This window comes from Pogoniulus pusillus, chromosome 1 (assembly GCF_015220805.1).
Source record: "Pogoniulus pusillus isolate bPogPus1 chromosome 1, bPogPus1.pri, whole genome shotgun sequence".
NCBI lineage: Eukaryota > Metazoa > Chordata > Aves > Piciformes > Lybiidae > Pogoniulus > Pogoniulus pusillus.
In genome coordinates, this window is record NC_087264.1 from 33,948,990 (window position 1) to 33,967,018 (window position 18,029).

Consider the following 18,029-nt stretch of genomic DNA (forward strand, 5'->3'; position numbering starts at 1 on the left):
GCATTCTTGCTCAGACCAAGCCAGAGGGTTTTTTTTTTTATGGGGAACAGACTGCTGCTACTACTGGTTATACTTTAAAATAAAAGAGATGCAATTATTAATTTTCCTTTTTTAAATCTGAATAGTGTTACAAGATGCACATGGCAAGTATTAGGCACTCTTTATAGCTGGGATATTTGTATTTCAGAAGGCTTTCTGTGGTCATACAGCATTCCCAAGCTTTCAACTTTAGGCTGCCCCAACCTCCATTTTAACTCCAAGACCCTGCTGTCTTTCAATGAGGTTAATAAATGATGGTATGGTATGTTGTTGAAATAATGATCAACACTGTCCAAGACGTGCTCTCAAGCATCTAAGCTTAACTGCAGTTTTTGTTCTGTAGCACTGAAGTGTGGCTTACGTGTTGCAAACCATGTCAGATACTCTTTACTACCACTGGCGATAAAAGTGATTTGATTTCTAACACTACTGAACGAAGAAGCAGTGATTGTTCAGCAGACAGTTACTTCCAGGTATCAAAAACACATCCCAAGGACACTTCTGCAGAGATGCGAGAGCCTGCAAAACTGTCTCACGCATAGGCCTGTAAATGCTGCTAACTACTCATTCATTAATGTGCCTCTCCGTGTTGCCCTTTCAGGTAGATGTAGAGGGCAATAAGGTCTCACTTCATCCTCCTCTTCCTCACACTACACAGCTCCAGCTCTTTCAGCTGCTCTCCATGGGACTCATTCTCTAGGCCCTTCCCCAGCTTAGTTGCTGCTCTTTACACCCGCTCCAGCCCCTCACTGTCTTCCTTGCGTGGAGGTGTCCAAAGCCGAGCCCAGCTCTGAACACGGAGGCTGAACTCCTCCTGCCAAGCGGTTACTTTTGTGTGCAGGTTTTTTCCACTTCCGGGATCCAGGTCCCCTTCCCCTCTCCTTTCCAGGCTCCACTTCCCAGCTTTTGAAGCAGCTGGGTCTGGCCTTATGGCACACTTATCGCACAGCCCGGTAACTCCATCACCGTGCTTTAGCTGCAAACCCCGCAACCACCGAGAATCCCTTAGTCGCTTTTAGGATGCCGAAGCAGAAAACGCAACTTTTCTGCCGGGAATAAGGAGTCTCCAGCGACCCTTCAATGCAGAGCAGCAGCGCCTGGCGACGCTTTCTGCCCGGACAAGAATGAAAGGCCGGGAACGCCGTCCCTGCGCCTCGGAGCGGCGGAAGAGGGGCAGCATTGTGAGGGGGAACGGAAAGCTCCGGGCCGGGTTTCCCGGCGTCCCGATGCCATCCGGGTGGGAAGAATTTAAGCGGCAGCGATCCCAGGAGGAGAGGGAGCGTAGACGTGTGGTGGTTGTCTTTGCAGGTCGTTTCCTTTTTCGTCCTCGGGCCCCGCTTGTCGACCTTCTCCTGCGGGCTCCGCGGAGGGCTCGGGCCGCTGGGCCAGTAGCGGCCGCGGCCCTGCCTGCCGCCGGTGCGGCGCGTCTGGGCAGGGCCCCTGAGCCTCGCCAGGCACGGGTGCGACTGCTGGCCGGTGCCGTTGCCCGCCCCGCCGGCGGCCAGGGCTTCCGCGGCGCGCTGCAGGAAGCGCGGCCGGGCCGGCGCGGCCTCAGCCGGCAGGGAGCCCGCTTCCCGCTGCAGGGAAGCGCCCGCCCTCTGTGTCGTTCGCGGCCTGCTTGCTGTAAGAGCTGCCTCGCTGATTGCTTTTAAGTTTTGAGCTGTATTTGAATGTCCTGCTGGGGGTGTGTGGGGAGGGTGGTGTGTGTATCGGGAACTCGGGCCTGGGCCCCGGCCCCTCCAGCAGAACTTGGGATTGTTCTTAGACCAGCCCTCCTTCACCATCGCACGATGTTTGGCTCGGGAAACGTCTCGGAAAATAAATGGAAAATGGAGAAGAATAGGGGGGGGGGTTAGCACTGGGGAGCTGGTGTTGATTTCTGTATTGGTTTGCAGGTGAAGGTTACATTTCTGGTGTAATTTTTTGCCTCTATTGCGGCAATCTAAGCCTTTCCCTAGGGAAAGCTGGCGAGGAAATGTAGCCTGCAATGTTTGTCTCACTGCTCAGATTCCTCTCTCTGTTACATGCTATACGTTTCATAAATCAGCAGCTAGATTTTTTTCCTGTTCCTGCCTGATCTGTAGTTAATGTTACGAGAGGCACCTTTAAGTTTCCTCACACCTTTATTGTTGTAATTAATTTTCTTGTCATTATGTCTGGAAGACTGTAAGCGTTAGCATATCTCAAAGATCCGAGGATACATGAAGAATAACGTGGAAGAATCCTTCAGTGGCACGTTGGGAAATAGATTGAATTGTTTATTTAAGCGGTTGCTTCTGGATTATGTTAATGGGCCATAGGATAACAAGCCAGAATATTGATCACGCGTAAGGTCAGCTATATAGGTGTGAAAACTGGAGAGAGAATTGTGCAAGCTTTTTTTGAGACTTCCAGGGTTGCAGGTAGAGCTATCTCCCCCCACAAGTTATTTGCAAGTTCATTAAGAAAAACCTTGCAGCTGTAAGGACAGCAGTGTACTTGAATTGTCTGTGCTATGATTTGAAGCCATTTCTAACCAAGTATAAATGGCTCGAGGAACAACTTAGTCTGTTTTCTTTAAACTGGCTCTTGTGGTTTGATATTTCTTTATTTAATCAGGTCTCCTAATTTTAATTTAAGTGCTTGTAGATACTTCAGTCTTTTCCTATATTATGCATTTAAACGCTGATCATTCTTGATTCTCTTCTCTGAATTCATTCCAGTTAGCTCATAGTCTTGACTTAATTCAAAACTGGCTAGAGTACTCCAGATTAGTTTTAAACATTAGTGAGTACTATGGAAGATTTATGTGCTAGTAAAGCTTTACATCTGTCTGTGTATTCTAGTGTGGATGGTATGCTGTTGGCATATTCCACTTCTGTTCCCGTATAGATTCCGTGTCTTTTTTGCACAACAGTAACCTAATAGATTGTCCCCCTTCCAGTTGATTAGTCTTGTTTACATTGAAGATCTTGCATTTACTATTAAAATGCCCTTACTGTTTTTTAATACTTAAAAAAAAAACAAACAACCTTATCTGTTCTGATTGTTAATTCTAATCTTTAACAGTCTTCTCCCATCGAGTTTTCATTTTGTCATAACTTGCTGCCATCTGTATTATTAATAACTATAATCTTAATCTTTTCTATTTGGCTTAGGAGGATTCTTTGTGAATCTTGTGGACCTTCTGTGGGTCTGCAGTACTTCCTGATTCTATGTTTTCTGTGGGACCTTGCAGACAAGATGAAAATGAGCATCAATTTAATATTAAATTGGACCTACAGCACAAACAAAATCTTCTCACAGGGAAGTACCTTTTCTGATTCTAATTAGGACAAGCCTGTGTACTTCCAAGGCTGGCAGGAGGCAATATTCCAAAGCTCATCTTTTGCTCTTTGATCCTTAGCAGCATGATGTTTATTCCTTAGATGTGCAAGGCACAGAGCTCCCTGAAATAAATGTGGAGAAGTCTGTCTTCAGTAAACAGGATTTGAAAATATATTGGGGGCATGCAATAATGCCCATCTTAGCACCTTTCTCTTTCCTCTGCATACCTTAAGTTTACCTCAGTGTGAGTCTTTAGTCTTTCACAGGGCAGAAAGACCCCACTCTGATTTTGACACCTCACACTACAGAGCATTTTCCTCAGTCACCAAATAGACTTGTAAAAAAAATTCTATGCTCAATACAGAGACCCTTGTGGAACATGCCACAGCTGTCTCTTCCTTTGGCCTTTCTTTTTCTTCACCTGTCATTAGACTGTTTTGAGCATTTTCCCAATGCGTAAATAAGATCTGTGTGACAGTATGCTAACTAAAATTCATCAGTTTTTACAGCTCTTTCTCAGGAGGTTTTTCCTTCCCTGCTAATGGAGGCTGCCTTGAGCTGCACAGGAACTTTCAGCGGAGCAAAGAAGATTTTCTCATTTTCTCAGCTAGCCTGTCTGGATCTTCACAGTAGCACAAACTAGAAAGCATTTGGTGTCACACGCTTAGTCTCTTTCATCTCCTATCTTACACCTGATGTGACAACAGCTGGGAGAAAAAGGGAGTCTCCTGAGAGCGGTGTTTTCTTGCATCTTCAAATAAAAACCAAAACCAAGTAGCTGTTGAAATTCTATGGGAAAAGACACTAGGAAGGAAAAAGCTGACTTTCTGAACTGTTTTGGAACATTGAGAAATCCCATTTGAACTATTTCAGTGAAATTAGGTAACTCCTTGCTGATGCAGTGACACCTGCAGCTAAGGTGTACATCCAGATATTATTAAACAAGGCCCACAATTATATACAGAAACCTACTTGTTAGAGGTAGAATGACTCTACCAGGTGATCAGATTCTTCCCATTGAGCTCAAAAAATTTGGTTCAGTGAATATTTTCAAACTTTTGTGAAGGTGTCTTGAATCTTGTGACTTGCTTTACATTGTGGTAGGTTTTTGTTCTTTGCAGCCGCTTTGAATTGACTTTTTAGATGCTTCTGAATATTTTTAAACTAGGGAGATTCACTTGTGTAGGGATGGGGCTTTTGGAGACACTGAATGAATGTTTGCTATTTTATTCTAGTAGGCAGAATATACAACTTGTGAGTTGTATCAAAATATCACAAGTCATAATAGAAGTGTCTTGTGTATCTCAAAGTTATTGTAAGTCCTAACAATTACACTGTTGCTTTAAAGTTTGCTCCCTCCATTCCTTTTCTCTTTTATAGGGGGATAGAGGTATTTTTATTTTGTTGATTGTACTACTCTTGGGGACTGAAATACTTAATTTGGCTTCGAAGCTGCAGTCTACCAATTAAAACTAATTCAGAGACAATTAAAAATGCCAATTGGTTCTCTCTTGATTTTGGGTTTTGTGGGGTTTGTTGTTTCTTTTTTTTTTCCTTTGCAGTGGGCCTAAAAGCTGTATGTGGAAAAAACAGCTTTTTTTTCCTAGAGAAAGGAAATTTTGCATGCTTAAATTTGTGACAGAGAACGGTTAGTTGTTTTCAAGGTTCACAGTGGGGAAAGACAATGAAAATAACTGCAGTAAAGGAAGGACCAACTGAGAGCAGCAGAAAGCTTCGTGAGAGGGTGATGCATTGGAGCAGGAGCCCTGTTCAGGAGTTCCTGTAACAGAAGTTAAGACCACACTGGTGGCCAACATGAGTTGGCCTCACAGTGGATAACTTGAGCAAAGTGGTTGCTTTGGGTGCTTTCTAGCTGTTCACGTGAGTCTTTTGGTAACTTTTTATGCACTCGAGCCCTTGTGAAGTTACTGCTACTTGGGTTTAAGTCATCATGGCTTAGCTTACCTAGGTGTATTCTGTCAAAAATTAAATCAAAATTAAAACTATTTCAAGATTTCAGACTCCATTATGATGACTTATGTTAATGACCTTTATTTATAATGATTTAAGAGCATATGCATGTTTAGGTATCTCTGGTACTCCTTCTGGCTCTGTGGAGAGGCAGTGACCATAGCCTGTGCTCATTCTCATTGTGGAGGTTCTCCTCGTTCTGCTCATAGATTATGGTTAGAGTGTTGTTCCTGCTCACTGCTTCTGGCATTTGCCATTTGTAGAGAGTAGAAGTTATTGTGTTACCAGATACAGTTGATGGGCAGCAGAAATGAGTAGTAACTTTTAAAATACATTGAAACAAATTATTTTTTACTTCTAGCTAATGCTGCACTTGTGTAATTTTTATTTCCAGAGCCCAGGAATCTCTAGTTCTTCTTTTTCTCTCATCTTCACAGAGACTGTATCTAGGAGTTAGAATTACTGCTGAGAAATTTATTACATTAAGTTCTTGTGGGTTTCATTTGGGTTTTATTTTTTGTTGTTAAGAATATGCCTTTTTTGTAAGTGGCATAGTGTAGCTGAACTGTCTATTTGGAAATACAGCTACATTTACAGCACAGATTACTTAAACTTGTTTCTTCTGGAAATCAGTCCGTTTTTTTCATGTCTTGTAACATAATGATTAATTATTCTGTTATGAAGTGTTTCAAGCTAAATTAAATTGGGATTTTTCACATCTAGATGCTTTTGGTTTGCTTTGTAGAAAACAAGAGACAAACTCAGGCAATTATGTATTAATATAGACTAAAATAATGCTCCTTTTTTTTTTATTTTAGGGACCTGTGGGATTTAAGAATATTTCTCCTAAGAAAATTTCCTGCTTCTACAGCCTTCAACCTTAGCATGCAATTGGTGATTTCGCTTGAGACACTCATCTGAAGAACCTTAAGACTAGGCAAGCTGCAGTTGCTGCTTTAAAAATGTTCAAAGTTCAGCAGTGTGTAACAGCTAATAGGATGCCCAAGAAAAAGCCATATATATGTGACATTTGCTATAAACAGTTTGAAACTCCATCCAAATTAGCTAGGCATTTTCTGATACATACTGGTCAAAAGCCATTTGAATGTCACATATGCCATAAAACATTTAGGCAGTTAGTCCACCTGGAGAGGCATCAGTTAACCCATAATCTGCCTTTTAAGTGTATTGTTTGTTACAGAAACTTCAAAAACTTATTCACTTTATTAAAGCATCAGCAGCTTCATAATGAGAAATGTCAGAATGATACCAAGCAAGCAGAAAGCTCTGTGAAGTCTGAGCAAGACAGAGTCACTCCTGGTGTATTTCAGTGTTCGCTGTGCTGGAAATCTTTCACAACTGAAGAGAGGTGGATGCTGCATCAGTGTCTGAAAGGAGATCATCTACACGGTGCCAGAAGGAGAAAGAAAACTCATGCTTGTGAATCATGTAAGAAGACATTTCCATCAAGATCTAAGCTAGCAAGACATTTCCTTATTCACACTGGCCAGAAACCTTATAAGTGTTCTCTGTGTGGTAAATGTTTCAGACAGTCAACACACCTGAAAATCCATCAGCTCACACACACAGAAGAAAGGCCTTTTCAGTGCTGCTTTTGTCAGAAAGGGTTTAAAATACAGAGCAAACTCATAAAGCACAAACAGCTCCACACCAGAAATAAGACTTTCCCCAATATTGTACACAGAGCAAAGAGTCTTAAATATCCCAGACCACACAACCTGGTGGAAGGAAAGAGGAGTAGTTTTGAGGCTGCTGACACTTGTGAGCTGCAGGAAAATGACCCACATGATGTTCACACAATTTACATTGTACCCTTTCAGTGCCCAACGTGTGAGCAGTGTTTTGAAACTGAGCAGGTTCTAAATCTGCACAAATGTTATCTGAAGGATGGCAAAAGTTCAAGCAGTGGTACAACAGCATGTGGCCAAACAGGCGGCGTCAAAAATAAGGTTCTAATGAAACTGAAGCATACCAGAGGAAAGGCAACAGATTTTTCTCTGTCTGGCAGAAGAAATATAAAATCGGGTCACTTTAAAAGTCCTGACCTGGTTGCAGCTAAAGATCAACGTTCTGAGCAGCATTCTTCCACTAAACCTCTCAAGGATTGCTGTGGCAAGCTTGACATGTGCAGGGCGCTTAGTAATCGGATGAAGCGGACATTTGCTGTGCCACTGCCTTGGCAAGAGCACCCACAACCTCCCAACTTTGGGCTTCATTTAAAAGGTATGCTCACTGGGGAAGGCATGTTAGACATCCATGAGTCGCTGGATAATAAAGATGATGTTTTTTATGGTTCATCAGGCGATAGTTTCTTTGATAAGCCAGAGGTACTTCACTGTGTGTTTTCAGCTTCTGCTAAAAATAGACATAGCAGGCACAAAGTGTGTAAATGTGACAGATGTGAAAAGATCTTTCCCTCTTCATCTAAACTTCAAAGGCATTATCTTACACACACGGGACAGAGGCCCTTTGGCTGTAGTATTTGTGGGAAGATGTTTAGACAGTCAGCTCACTTGAAAAGACATCAGCTCACCCATACTAAGAAGAGACCCTATAAAAGCCCAGTTTGCCGGGTAGAACTTGAAAACCTGAGCAAACTTTCCAACCAGCAGGGTGATGACATTGAATTTAAGCCTCCTCAGTCTCCTCAGACATCTTTACAACCATCCAGCTTTCAAGAGTTTGAGCTGATTGAGTCAAACCAAGCAACTGAAATCAAAGTTGAAATCAAGTCAGAGGACTTTGTTCTTGACACCAGCAGTAAAGACACACAGCCTTACTTGTGTGGTAAACTGGTGGAAAAGGAGCAAAGCCATTCCAGCTATTTGCATGATTTTCCTAAAGACACTAAAAAAAGTCACGTTGGTAAGAAATTCCACCCATGCAGCATCTGCCACAAAGCTTTTAAAACGCCTTCTAAGCTTGAAAGACACTTCCTAATGCATGCTGGAAAGAAGCCATTTGTGTGCTTAGTGTGTGGTAAAAATTTCAGGCAGGCCCCACATTTGAAAAGGCATCACCGTATTCACTCCAGAGAGAGCTTAAAGCTGAGCTCCACTGAGCAACGACCAGAGAATATATTGGCTTTATCAAAAGTGGATAATGGTCTATGAAATGAGATATTAACCTTTTTTTGTTGCAGAATTATTAAAAGGCTTATTTTGGAATGAACAGTTGAGTGAAGGGAATTATCTCTTCCTTTTGTGGAGATGACCTCATGAAGAGTTTATTTGCTGTCTTCAACACTAATTGAATGTGATAAGATGTTTAAAACAAACAACAAAAAAAGGCAACAAAAAAAATCCACTTTGCATTTTTCTTCCTTAATTTATAAATGCATAATCTGTGTTAGTAGTGTTGTAATGATATGCAGTGCTTCATCACACCGATATTTGAAGTTCTGTCTTTTCCCATATAGGACTATATGCTGCCTAGAGATAATTATCAGAAAATAATGATTAAAAAAGTTAATTTCCAGAATACAGAAAAAAAAATGGCCCTTTTACTTTTTTCTGGCTCTGTAGATGTTGCAAACGAAAGAGTATTTGCAGTACTTTTATTTAAAAAAAACCTTTTTTTTTAGTGGGGAAAAGAAAGTAGAAAAAAGGGAAAAGTTTAATGAGGCATAAAAACAATGTTTTTGTGGCATTATAGGATAGTTACTAGAAGAAATTCAACTGCTTAGTAATGCACTTGCAGATCTGTGGGTGAGGAATTGGATCTTTTTTGCTTGGAATGATGAAATATTAAGCAGACAATGCTAAAATAGCAGGGCTTATAATCATAGGATCAGACAAGGTTGGAAGAGACCACTAGGATCATCTAGTTCCAACCCCCCTGCCATGGACAGGGACACCAAACACTAGATCAAGCTGTCAATGAATCAATTATTAATGAATCTGTTTCACCACTACATTATCTCAACTTCTTTGTATGTTCCTTGCGTTTCCTAAGATGTCTTTTTTTTTTTTTTTCCAATTCATACAATACTAAACTATTTTTCTGCAAGAGGACAAGAAGTTGTTGTTAACATTACAGATGGGTGGCTTATCCGCCCTGGACTCCTTTCCTTTTAGTGTAGATACTGCATCAGCAAAAGAAATGCTCTCTGAGATGTGATAATAACTCAGAGCAGCCATTTTGTTGGGAAATCTTGTTCTTCTTAAACATAAGAGTTTGAAAATTAGTCTTAGCTCAAATTTACTAATTCAAATTTTATGTTAATAGAATCTGTAGTTAAACTTTCTGGTGAGTACAGAGCTTTGTCCATTGTATCTGTGGGGCTGGCAAAAAGTGTGAGTGCGGTGGATTTTTACTCATGAACAATGAGTTTATTTTGCTTTATTTCCTCTGACAGAAAACCTTTAGGATGTTTTTCTTTTGAGCTTTTGAGTAGTTGAAAGCTGAGTTTTTAATTCTGCATCAACATGACTGTAAGATACATGGCATCCTTTTCACTGTTTAAACAGATCCATATTTATTGAAGTTAAAATGGTTTGATTTTGCTGTGGCATGAGCTTTGTAGTATTGGGTATAAATGAAGGGAGAAGGAAGCTTTTGTTTTCGTACATGTTATTCTTTCCCAGTTTCAAAGAGAATAAAACCTGGAAAGTTACTCAGAAACACTCTTTAGGTGCTATGGGTTTTGTCTGACAGAAATGCAGTACGTTAATAATTACTACAGTTATATATTGAGACTCTTTTTCCTCCCTATGTTAATTGTTTCATATTGAAAGACAGAATACTGTATAAAATGTTTTGAAAGTGTATTGTAGAGCTCTTCTAAAATACTTCTAATAAACTATTTTATTTATATTGTACTCTCAAGTGTATACTTTATGTGCAGGCCCGAATTTTGGAGCTGCATGCAATATGCAGAGAAGTTAGGAAGCTTACCAGGAGCTGGCTGTGTGCTCATGCAGCCCTGAAGGATAATTGCATCCTGGGCTGCATCCACTGGAGTGTAGCCAGCAGGGTAAGACAGAGGATTCTGCCCCTTTGCTCTTGTGGGACCCCACCTCCCTCCCTGGAGGTGTTCAAAGCCAGTTTGGATGAGGCCTCGAGCGACCTGTTATAGTGGGAGGTGTCCCTGCCTATGGCAGGGGGGTTGGAACTGGATGATCTTTGAGGTCCCTTCCAACCTAGACCATTCTATAACTCTACTGCTCCTACTTCTGGTATCCCCATTATAAGAAGGGCACAACTGTTGGAGTGACTCCAGAGGAGGGGCCCAAAGGTGATCCAAGGGATGCTATGAGGATAGGCTGAGGGAGCTGGGGTTGTTCAGTCTGGAGAATACTCGGGGGGGGGGGATTTTAAAGCTGCCTTCCAACACCTGAGGGGATCCTAGAGGAAGGCTGCAGAGGGACTTTTCATAAGGCCATCTATAGGTAGTGGGATTCTGGAATAGACTTTCCAGGGAGATTGTTGCTGCCTCCTCCCTGGGGGTGTTAAGGGCCATGAGGCCTTGAGAAGTCAAGTCTAGTGAAATGGCATCTCTGCCCAGAGCAGGGAAGTTGGAGTAGATGATCTCTGAAGTCCCTTCCAACCAAGGCCATTCCATGATTCTATGAATTTTGGACGTTGAACAATAGGTTCTGTTTCAGGTATTTTTAGTGTGTTAGGAATAAACCAGAAATATGTTCAAGCATACTAAGCTCTTTCTTAAGGAGTCGCAGTCATTTTTAAAAGCTGTGCTTTTGAGAGCCTTTGTTTAAAGGATACTAGACCTGGCATGTTTTGAGAAGACCAGTTTGTGTCAAATGAGGGGATTGTAATAGAGATACTTTCCAGGGACAAGCAGACATATATGGGAAATGTTACCCTCTGATGAATTTGGAAACTAATGTTATCTTTGAGCTCTGGGGGATTTCAGAAGGGCAACAAGGGCCACTTTGTTTTTCTGTCTCACTGTGAAAAGTTTTGTGTCAGTATAAACTCACAGTTCTAGGGGAATTACAGCATAAACTAGCTAGGAAGACATAGAGTTGTTCCTAAGAGTCCTGTGAGAAAAAAATAAGTTGAAATCTTGTTTCTTTTGAAGTTAACAGTAAAATTCTCCAAATTCCCATAGAGAATTTGAGCTGGAATGGTTTTCCCAGTGTTAACAATAACACTCTGTGTGGTTCATTAACATGTTAGTCATTTTCCATAGTGCTTCAAGGCAAGTTCAAGCCATCAATCTTTGAAGTATCTCTGGTGGCAGAGACATTGCCTGTGGTTTTGTAAGAAGGAGTTGATAGCAAATAATAACAATCACAAAGCACTGAAGTAGTGATTTATTTTCAAGGCTATATGAAGAAACAAAACGTATTGTGAAGAGGAAAGCAGTGAGTTCTCCTGTGCTCCCCTCAAGAAAAGCTCTGTCTGCATGGATTCAGCTTTGAGGTAGTTCTAAGCAGAATAAAAGAAGGGGTCAAATGTTTTAGAACAAGCAGAAAAAGGTAAAAAGGATTTATTTCTTTTTAAAGAGAAAGCATGCAATATTAAATCTGCTGTAACTGCTCAAATCGTCCATTTGCTGTCTAGAAATGTAACTATTGGTAACTTTGAAATGTTTATTGATTTGATTGCTGTGTTACCTGTGCAGTGCTTGTAGAAAGTCAATACTTGGAAATGCTTTGGGCTTTCTGGCTGTGTTTTTGTGGTGTGGTTTTGTTTAGTTGTTGCTTGCAGGTTTTTTGTTTGGTTTTCTGTAAATATTCCTACACAGATCTAGAGAAAAAAAGTAAGGAAAACAATCATAAACCACACCACTTAACCACTTTGGTAGCTGCTTCTCACTAAGTGTTTGGTTTCTGGCTTGGCTGTGATCTGCTCTCACTATTGCACCCAGAGCCAAAAGGAGATAGGCACAAAAGAAACTCAGATGAGGTAAATGAGATATCAGGCTTCAAATTGAGATGCTGGATCCAATGTTTAGTTTTCCTGGCTGCCTTCTAGTGTAAATGTAAAACTGAAAAGTTGTAGTCTCACAAGAGTAGTTCACTTGAGCAATACTAGGGTAAGTACAGCTGGATGACTCTAATAAAGCCCATGAAGTGAATCCTTCTGATAGTGCCTTGTAATAATGTTGAAAATGCCTATATCTCTGAAATAACTAAAGGAGTCATGGCTCTTATTACTAGCATGAGGTATTGTGAATTTTTAAAGTGCAATTTTTAACAGAGTAGTTTTATGGTCTGATGGCTATGGATGAGATGTCTGAGAAGCAGTTATCATAAGGAAAATAGAATTACAGAAGTGAGTTTTCTATGCTCTTGTATGCTTATTTTCTCCAGGTTGAGCTAATTAATTGCACTTTTGGTATCATGGCAGTTTTATAACAGCATCTCTTTTAGCATCTGTTTTAAAAAAAAAGCATCTTCAAAGTCCAAGTGAAGGAGGAATCAGCCTTCTGCCAACAAAATCACTTGTAAGTCGAACTGATCATTGTTGTTTTGTCAGCCCTGAGCTGTCACAAGTCTTTGAATGCTGTTTTACTTCTGTGCTCTACTGTTCTCATTCCTTTCTGCTTCTAGGATATGCTAATCGTAGAATTGTTCATTCAGGCTGGAAAAGACCTTTAAGATCAAGTCCAGCCATAATGTGTGGCTTGATTCGTGCCACACACCTTACATAGTTTGGTTATGTGGATTAATTTTTTCCTCTTCAGTGGAGTCCTGCCTGGTCCCAGTGTGCATGGATTTTAGGAATCCTGTATGTGACTGCATTCGGTTTCTATTGACATCAAGGAAAATCTTTCCTCCTGGTATGCATCCCTGCATTATTTTGTTGGTGCACTTTTAAGAGTATAAATCTGAATGCTTAGTATGTGTCTGCAAAAGTAAGTTGCTGAGCTACAGAAACTCAAGATGCTTACTTCAATTTCTACTTCATATTGATTCTGAGGAGATCCTGAAAATACAGCCAAACAGAAAGGTTCCTGTTACCTGAAGGGAGCCTACAAGAGGGCTGCAGAGGGACTGTTTGCAAAGGCCTACAGTGACAGGACAAGGAGGACCGGTTTGAAATGAGAAAAGAGCAGATTTAGACTGGATGTTAGGAACAGGTTCTTGTAATGGGTTAGAGTGGATCCCTCCCCTAGTAGAGTAAATTCACTACAACTCAGAATTTGGAAAGTCAGGGGGGAAAATGTATTTTTAAACTGTATAAGAAGAATAAACCACTACAGAAATATAAAAACCTTAAAGATGATAGGGATGGGGTCAAGCAGTGGCGAAGGGGCGAAGCAGCAGCCAAAACAGCATCAGGGGAAGATAGCAGCAAGTGCAGTAGAAGCAGCAAAAGGAGAAGATACAAGCTGTGCTTCCAGACATAAGCTTTTGATGCTCCAATGAAATTATATTAACTTATCCATTGTTGCCATTTTATGGCTTATCCCTGGAATGTTCACCTCTCCACTCAGACTCCAATATTCTTCCACTTCTGAGTTTCTCTGTTCCAATTATTTTTTGTATTTGAGCTAGAACTCTAGCTCAAACAGCCACAGTTTGTTACCATGGCAGTGGTGGAACACTGCATCAGGTTGCCCAGGGAGGCAGTTGAGGCCCCATCCCTGGAGATATTCAAGATTAGGCTGAACAGGGCTCTGAGCACCCTGATCTAGTGGAAGATGTCCCTGCTGACCACAGGGGGGTTGGACTAGATGACCTTTGGAGGTCTCTTCCAACCCAAACACTTCTGTATTTCTATTAGATATGCTTCAGTTTAGTCTGCAGTCTGCTTTTGTTTATTTTTTATCAAGAGAAAGGCTATGTGATTATGAATCTAATTTTGCAGCAATGCTGCAAATAGGCTTAAGTTTCCACACATTTCTCACACTAGCACTAGCAGAAGGTAAATTATTTACCTTAGAACCTCATTTTAGTGATGAAGGGCCTCATGTTTCTCTATCAAATACATTTAACTCACATTCTTTTTCCCCCATAGAAATTTTATCCCATGACAGCCTCTCATAGGGTATCTAGCAAAGATTTCTAGAGGTTTAGTGACCATTGTTGTCTCATCTTCATAGCACTATTCTGCTCCTGTTGGGAGGAACCTAGCTGTAAGTCTCCAAAGAGAATCAGAACAGCCCAGTCTGTTATAACTTAAGCTGTTACCCAAATGCAAGCCCAGCAACAGAAAGCTAAGACTGACATAAGCTCTCGTATTTCCCCACCTCCTTCACTAGAGGCACTGCCTGCTATTCTGGGATGTAAAAGCAGCTGGGTTGCTGAATTAACCATATTTTTCTGCAGTCACGAGCTCAGAAATTTCCATTGAAGTTACTGCAAGTTTTGCACAAAAAGCCAGGGCAGTACATTGGCCAGAACGTGTGCTAAATAAATATTTACACACAAATCAGAATGCTACTGACGGCTTCTTTGCACTTTAAAATTCTAAATATTTTAAGAAGCATCTGTTACTAAACTGAGGCATCATTCTTGAAAGTCCCCATATTTACTGGGTGGGAGTACACATATTTACCAAGTGAGTACCCATATTTAATGAGATGAACACAATGACAAACTCTTGGACTAGTAGAATGTATATGAATAAAATAGTAAAAGCAATGAATTAAAGCTACGAACAGGCTGAACAGTTTATGCCACTCTCAACCTTTATGAAGGGTGAGCTATAACCACAGGAATTATCCTTGTCATTGTGCCTGAACATTTCATACACTGAAAGATTCCTCTGATCATTTCTGAGAAGTTATTCCGAATTTAATTTACCTGAAAGTAGGTTAAATCTGTGATTTTTCTCCTATCATTTGAACAGGTAAGACACACAGGAGGTGTCTAGCCTTCTCTGAATAATCTACAGGGTTCCATCTCTGTGCAATTCATCCCCCTCATCCCTTTCAGAAACTTAGTTTACATAACTCTCTAATAGTTTAAAATGCTGCATATTCATAGGATCACAGAATGGCTTAGGGTAGAAGGGACCTCAGAGATCATCCACTCCAACCTCTCTCTGATTTCATGCAGATCCTAGAGGAGAACGATCCATATTCAGCTAGAAAATGTGGAGTTCTTATTTTGCAGACTGGCTTTAGCTGATACTCTCCATGCATTTGTCTGAATTTTCTCATCTGGGCTCCTGGTCACTTCCATGCTTACCATTCCATTGTCTTAAGCTGCCAGGGCAGGTTTAGGCTAGACCTTAGGAAGAAGTTCTTCGCAGAAAGAGTGATTGCCTTTGGAATTGGCTGCCCAGGGAGGTGGTGGAGTCACCGTCCCTGGGGGTGTTTAAAAGGAGACTGGATGAGGTACTTGGTACCATGGTTTAGTTAATTAGAAGGTGTTAGGTGATAGGCTGGACTCAATGATCTCAAAGGACTTTTCCAACCTGGTTAATTCTGTGATTCATCAGAGCAGTGTTAGTGTGCCCTCAGCTCCAGGGAACAGAGTTCTCACACAGGAGGAAGGTTTTGACGCCTTCAGTTCCATCTACTTTCAGGGGAACCTCTGCTCCCTAATGATGGAAGGATTGTGATAGTTCTCATCCTGTGGTTCCAGATCAAAGCTGGTGCAAGATGGTACCCATACTAAATCTGCATGTCTCAAGTGCAAGGTTTATTTATGTTTAAGAAGCTAAAAGATGAAAATTTAAAAAGGGTGAACCTCTGTATTTGTGTGAAAGAGAAATAGTAAAAAGCAAAACAACTTTTATATTAGACATAGCTGTGTGATCTAATTTCACTGGTCATGTCTCACTGAAATCTCTAAAACTAAAGCAAACCTTAACATCAATAATTACTAGAAGTCCTTATAGATTAATTGTTTGGAATTTTCATTGCTAGCCATGAATAATTTCTCTGACTCTATGAAGAAGATTTCTTTCTCTAACTCTAGGGAGGAAATTTTTTCACTGTGAGGGGGGTGGAACTCTGGAACAGGCTGCCCAGGGGAGTTGTGGAGTCTGCTCTGGGGATAGTAAAAACCTGCCTGGATGCGTTCCTATGTTATCTACTCCAGGTGGTCTTGCTCTGGCAGGGTGGTTGGACTGGATGATCTTTCCAGGTCCTTTCCAACCCCTAACATTCTGTGATAAAATACACTGAAAGGTAGACAGGAGAGAACATGGAATCAATCCCTGTTGACTGTCACCAGATACTTCCTGTATTTGGTAGAGTATCATCAAGACGAAAGTGTTGGCCAGCTTACCGAAGATCTTGGTTTGTATAGTTTCTAAAGAAGAGGAGAAAAGCATATTTTTCCTGGCTATAACCAATGTGGAAAGGCAAGCATCCAAAACAAGCAGAGCTAATTAAGTGAGAAAGCAGCATTGAATATAAATTGACCACGACTGTACGCAGCCTAGAAATGAGTAACAGTCTTGGAGACTGCATCTACTCAAATGTGTGACTTTTTAAATAATACATGGTTTCATGAATGAATTAACAGATTTTTGAAGAGAAGGAATATTTGATTTCCTTGACATGTTGAGTCAATGAATACAGAAGGATGGAGAACTTCACAGGCGCCTGTGGGGACAACAGGGCTCAGGGTTTTATTTTTCCCCTGACTACAAAACAGTTTGGGGGTGGAGAGTGACAGATGTGCCTCCACTCTGGGGGAAACTGAGTCTAGCATGAAAGAGACAAGTCTGGATAGACAGTTGTGAGCTGAGGTGAGAGACATAGGGTACCACACTGGGTGTCACTACTGCTGATCTCATCACAGCTTTAAAGGTCCAGCTGGTCCTGAGTCATGGAAGCAATGTTTTCTTCCAAAGCTCTGACTTATGCTTTGGGTATTTCTTTCTAGTCCTTCTATCACAGCACTCCATAACTAAACAATACCCTGTACAGAGAAATATTTAATCCATAACGTACATGGAGAAGATTTTCGTCACTTCATTTGACACTGCTACTGAGGGATGCAATCATATTGCCTAACATTAGGCACCTAATATTAGTTTCTCATAGAGGAAGATCCTTCAGAGTCAGAGCACTTCAGTTAGTTGCAATTTGCCCTCTGAAGGACCTCTGTCACCACATTGTGAGGTTTAACGCAGCTAACATTTTCACTGGGACACCCAAATGCCACAAGTTAGGTAAACGTGGATTTCTCCTTGACCTTTCATAGCTTTGATACTGTGTCTGATGATCTATCAGAGATTAGAAGGTGATCAAATACATAACAACCTAATTGTGGAAGGAAGTTGGAGAGGACACTGTTGTTAGGAACAAGTTCTTTACCATAAGGGTAGAGGAACACTGGAACAGGTTGACCAGGGAAGTGGTTGGGGCTTGACAGGGCTCTGGGCAGCCTGATCTAGTTGAGGATGTCCATGCTGACTGCAGAGGGGGTTGGACTGGATGACCTTTGGAGGTTCCTTCCAACCCATTCTACTGTTCTAAGTTAAGGTGCAGCCACATGCAAACATGGCTCAGGCATCAGCTCACAGCTTCAATCAATTTTACTTCTATTTTCTACACCTGGCTGCAAGTGGTAGCAGTGTACCAAGTGATGGAGAAGGGATAGTTAGGGTTGTGTAGATCTAGATAAGCCCAAGTCAGTCACCAAACTGTGACCTCTAGCCTGAATAATTGAAATTGAAGCATAAAATGGTTTGGGTTAGAAGGGAGTTTAAAGGTCATCTAGTTCCAATCTCCCTGCCATGGGTAGGGACACCTTCCACTAGAGAAGGCTGCTCAAGGCCTAGCTTTGAATATCTTGAGGGAGGGGACATCCACAGCC

At 41.2% G+C, this 18,029-nt stretch overlaps 1 protein-coding gene across 2 annotated transcripts; it reads left to right on the forward strand.

Moving 5' to 3' along the window:
- The first annotated feature begins 952 nt into the window (after positions 1-952).
- On the forward strand, positions 953-10,157 carry ZNF770 (zinc finger protein 770). Of its 2 annotated transcripts, none has more exons than XM_064148030.1 (2): positions 953-1,662; positions 6,135-10,157. In XM_064148030.1, the coding sequence occupies exon 2, from the start codon at positions 6,279-6,281 to the stop codon at positions 8,448-8,450; it is 2,172 nt and encodes a 723-aa protein (XP_064004100.1). In that variant the 5' UTR covers positions 953-1,662; positions 6,135-6,278; the 3' UTR covers positions 8,451-10,157. The 2 variants fall into 2 exon arrangements, with proteins under 2 accessions (XP_064004100.1, XP_064004091.1); XM_064148021.1 differs by having other exon boundaries at positions 953-1,347.
- The last annotated feature ends 7,872 nt before the right edge of the window (positions 10,158-18,029 follow it).

What these genes read in the sequence shown, in the direction of transcription:
- ZNF770 (XM_064148030.1), top strand. Translation starts at nt 6,279, where the DNA reads ATGTTCAAAGTTCAGCAGTGTGTAACAGCTAATAGGATGCCCAAGAAA.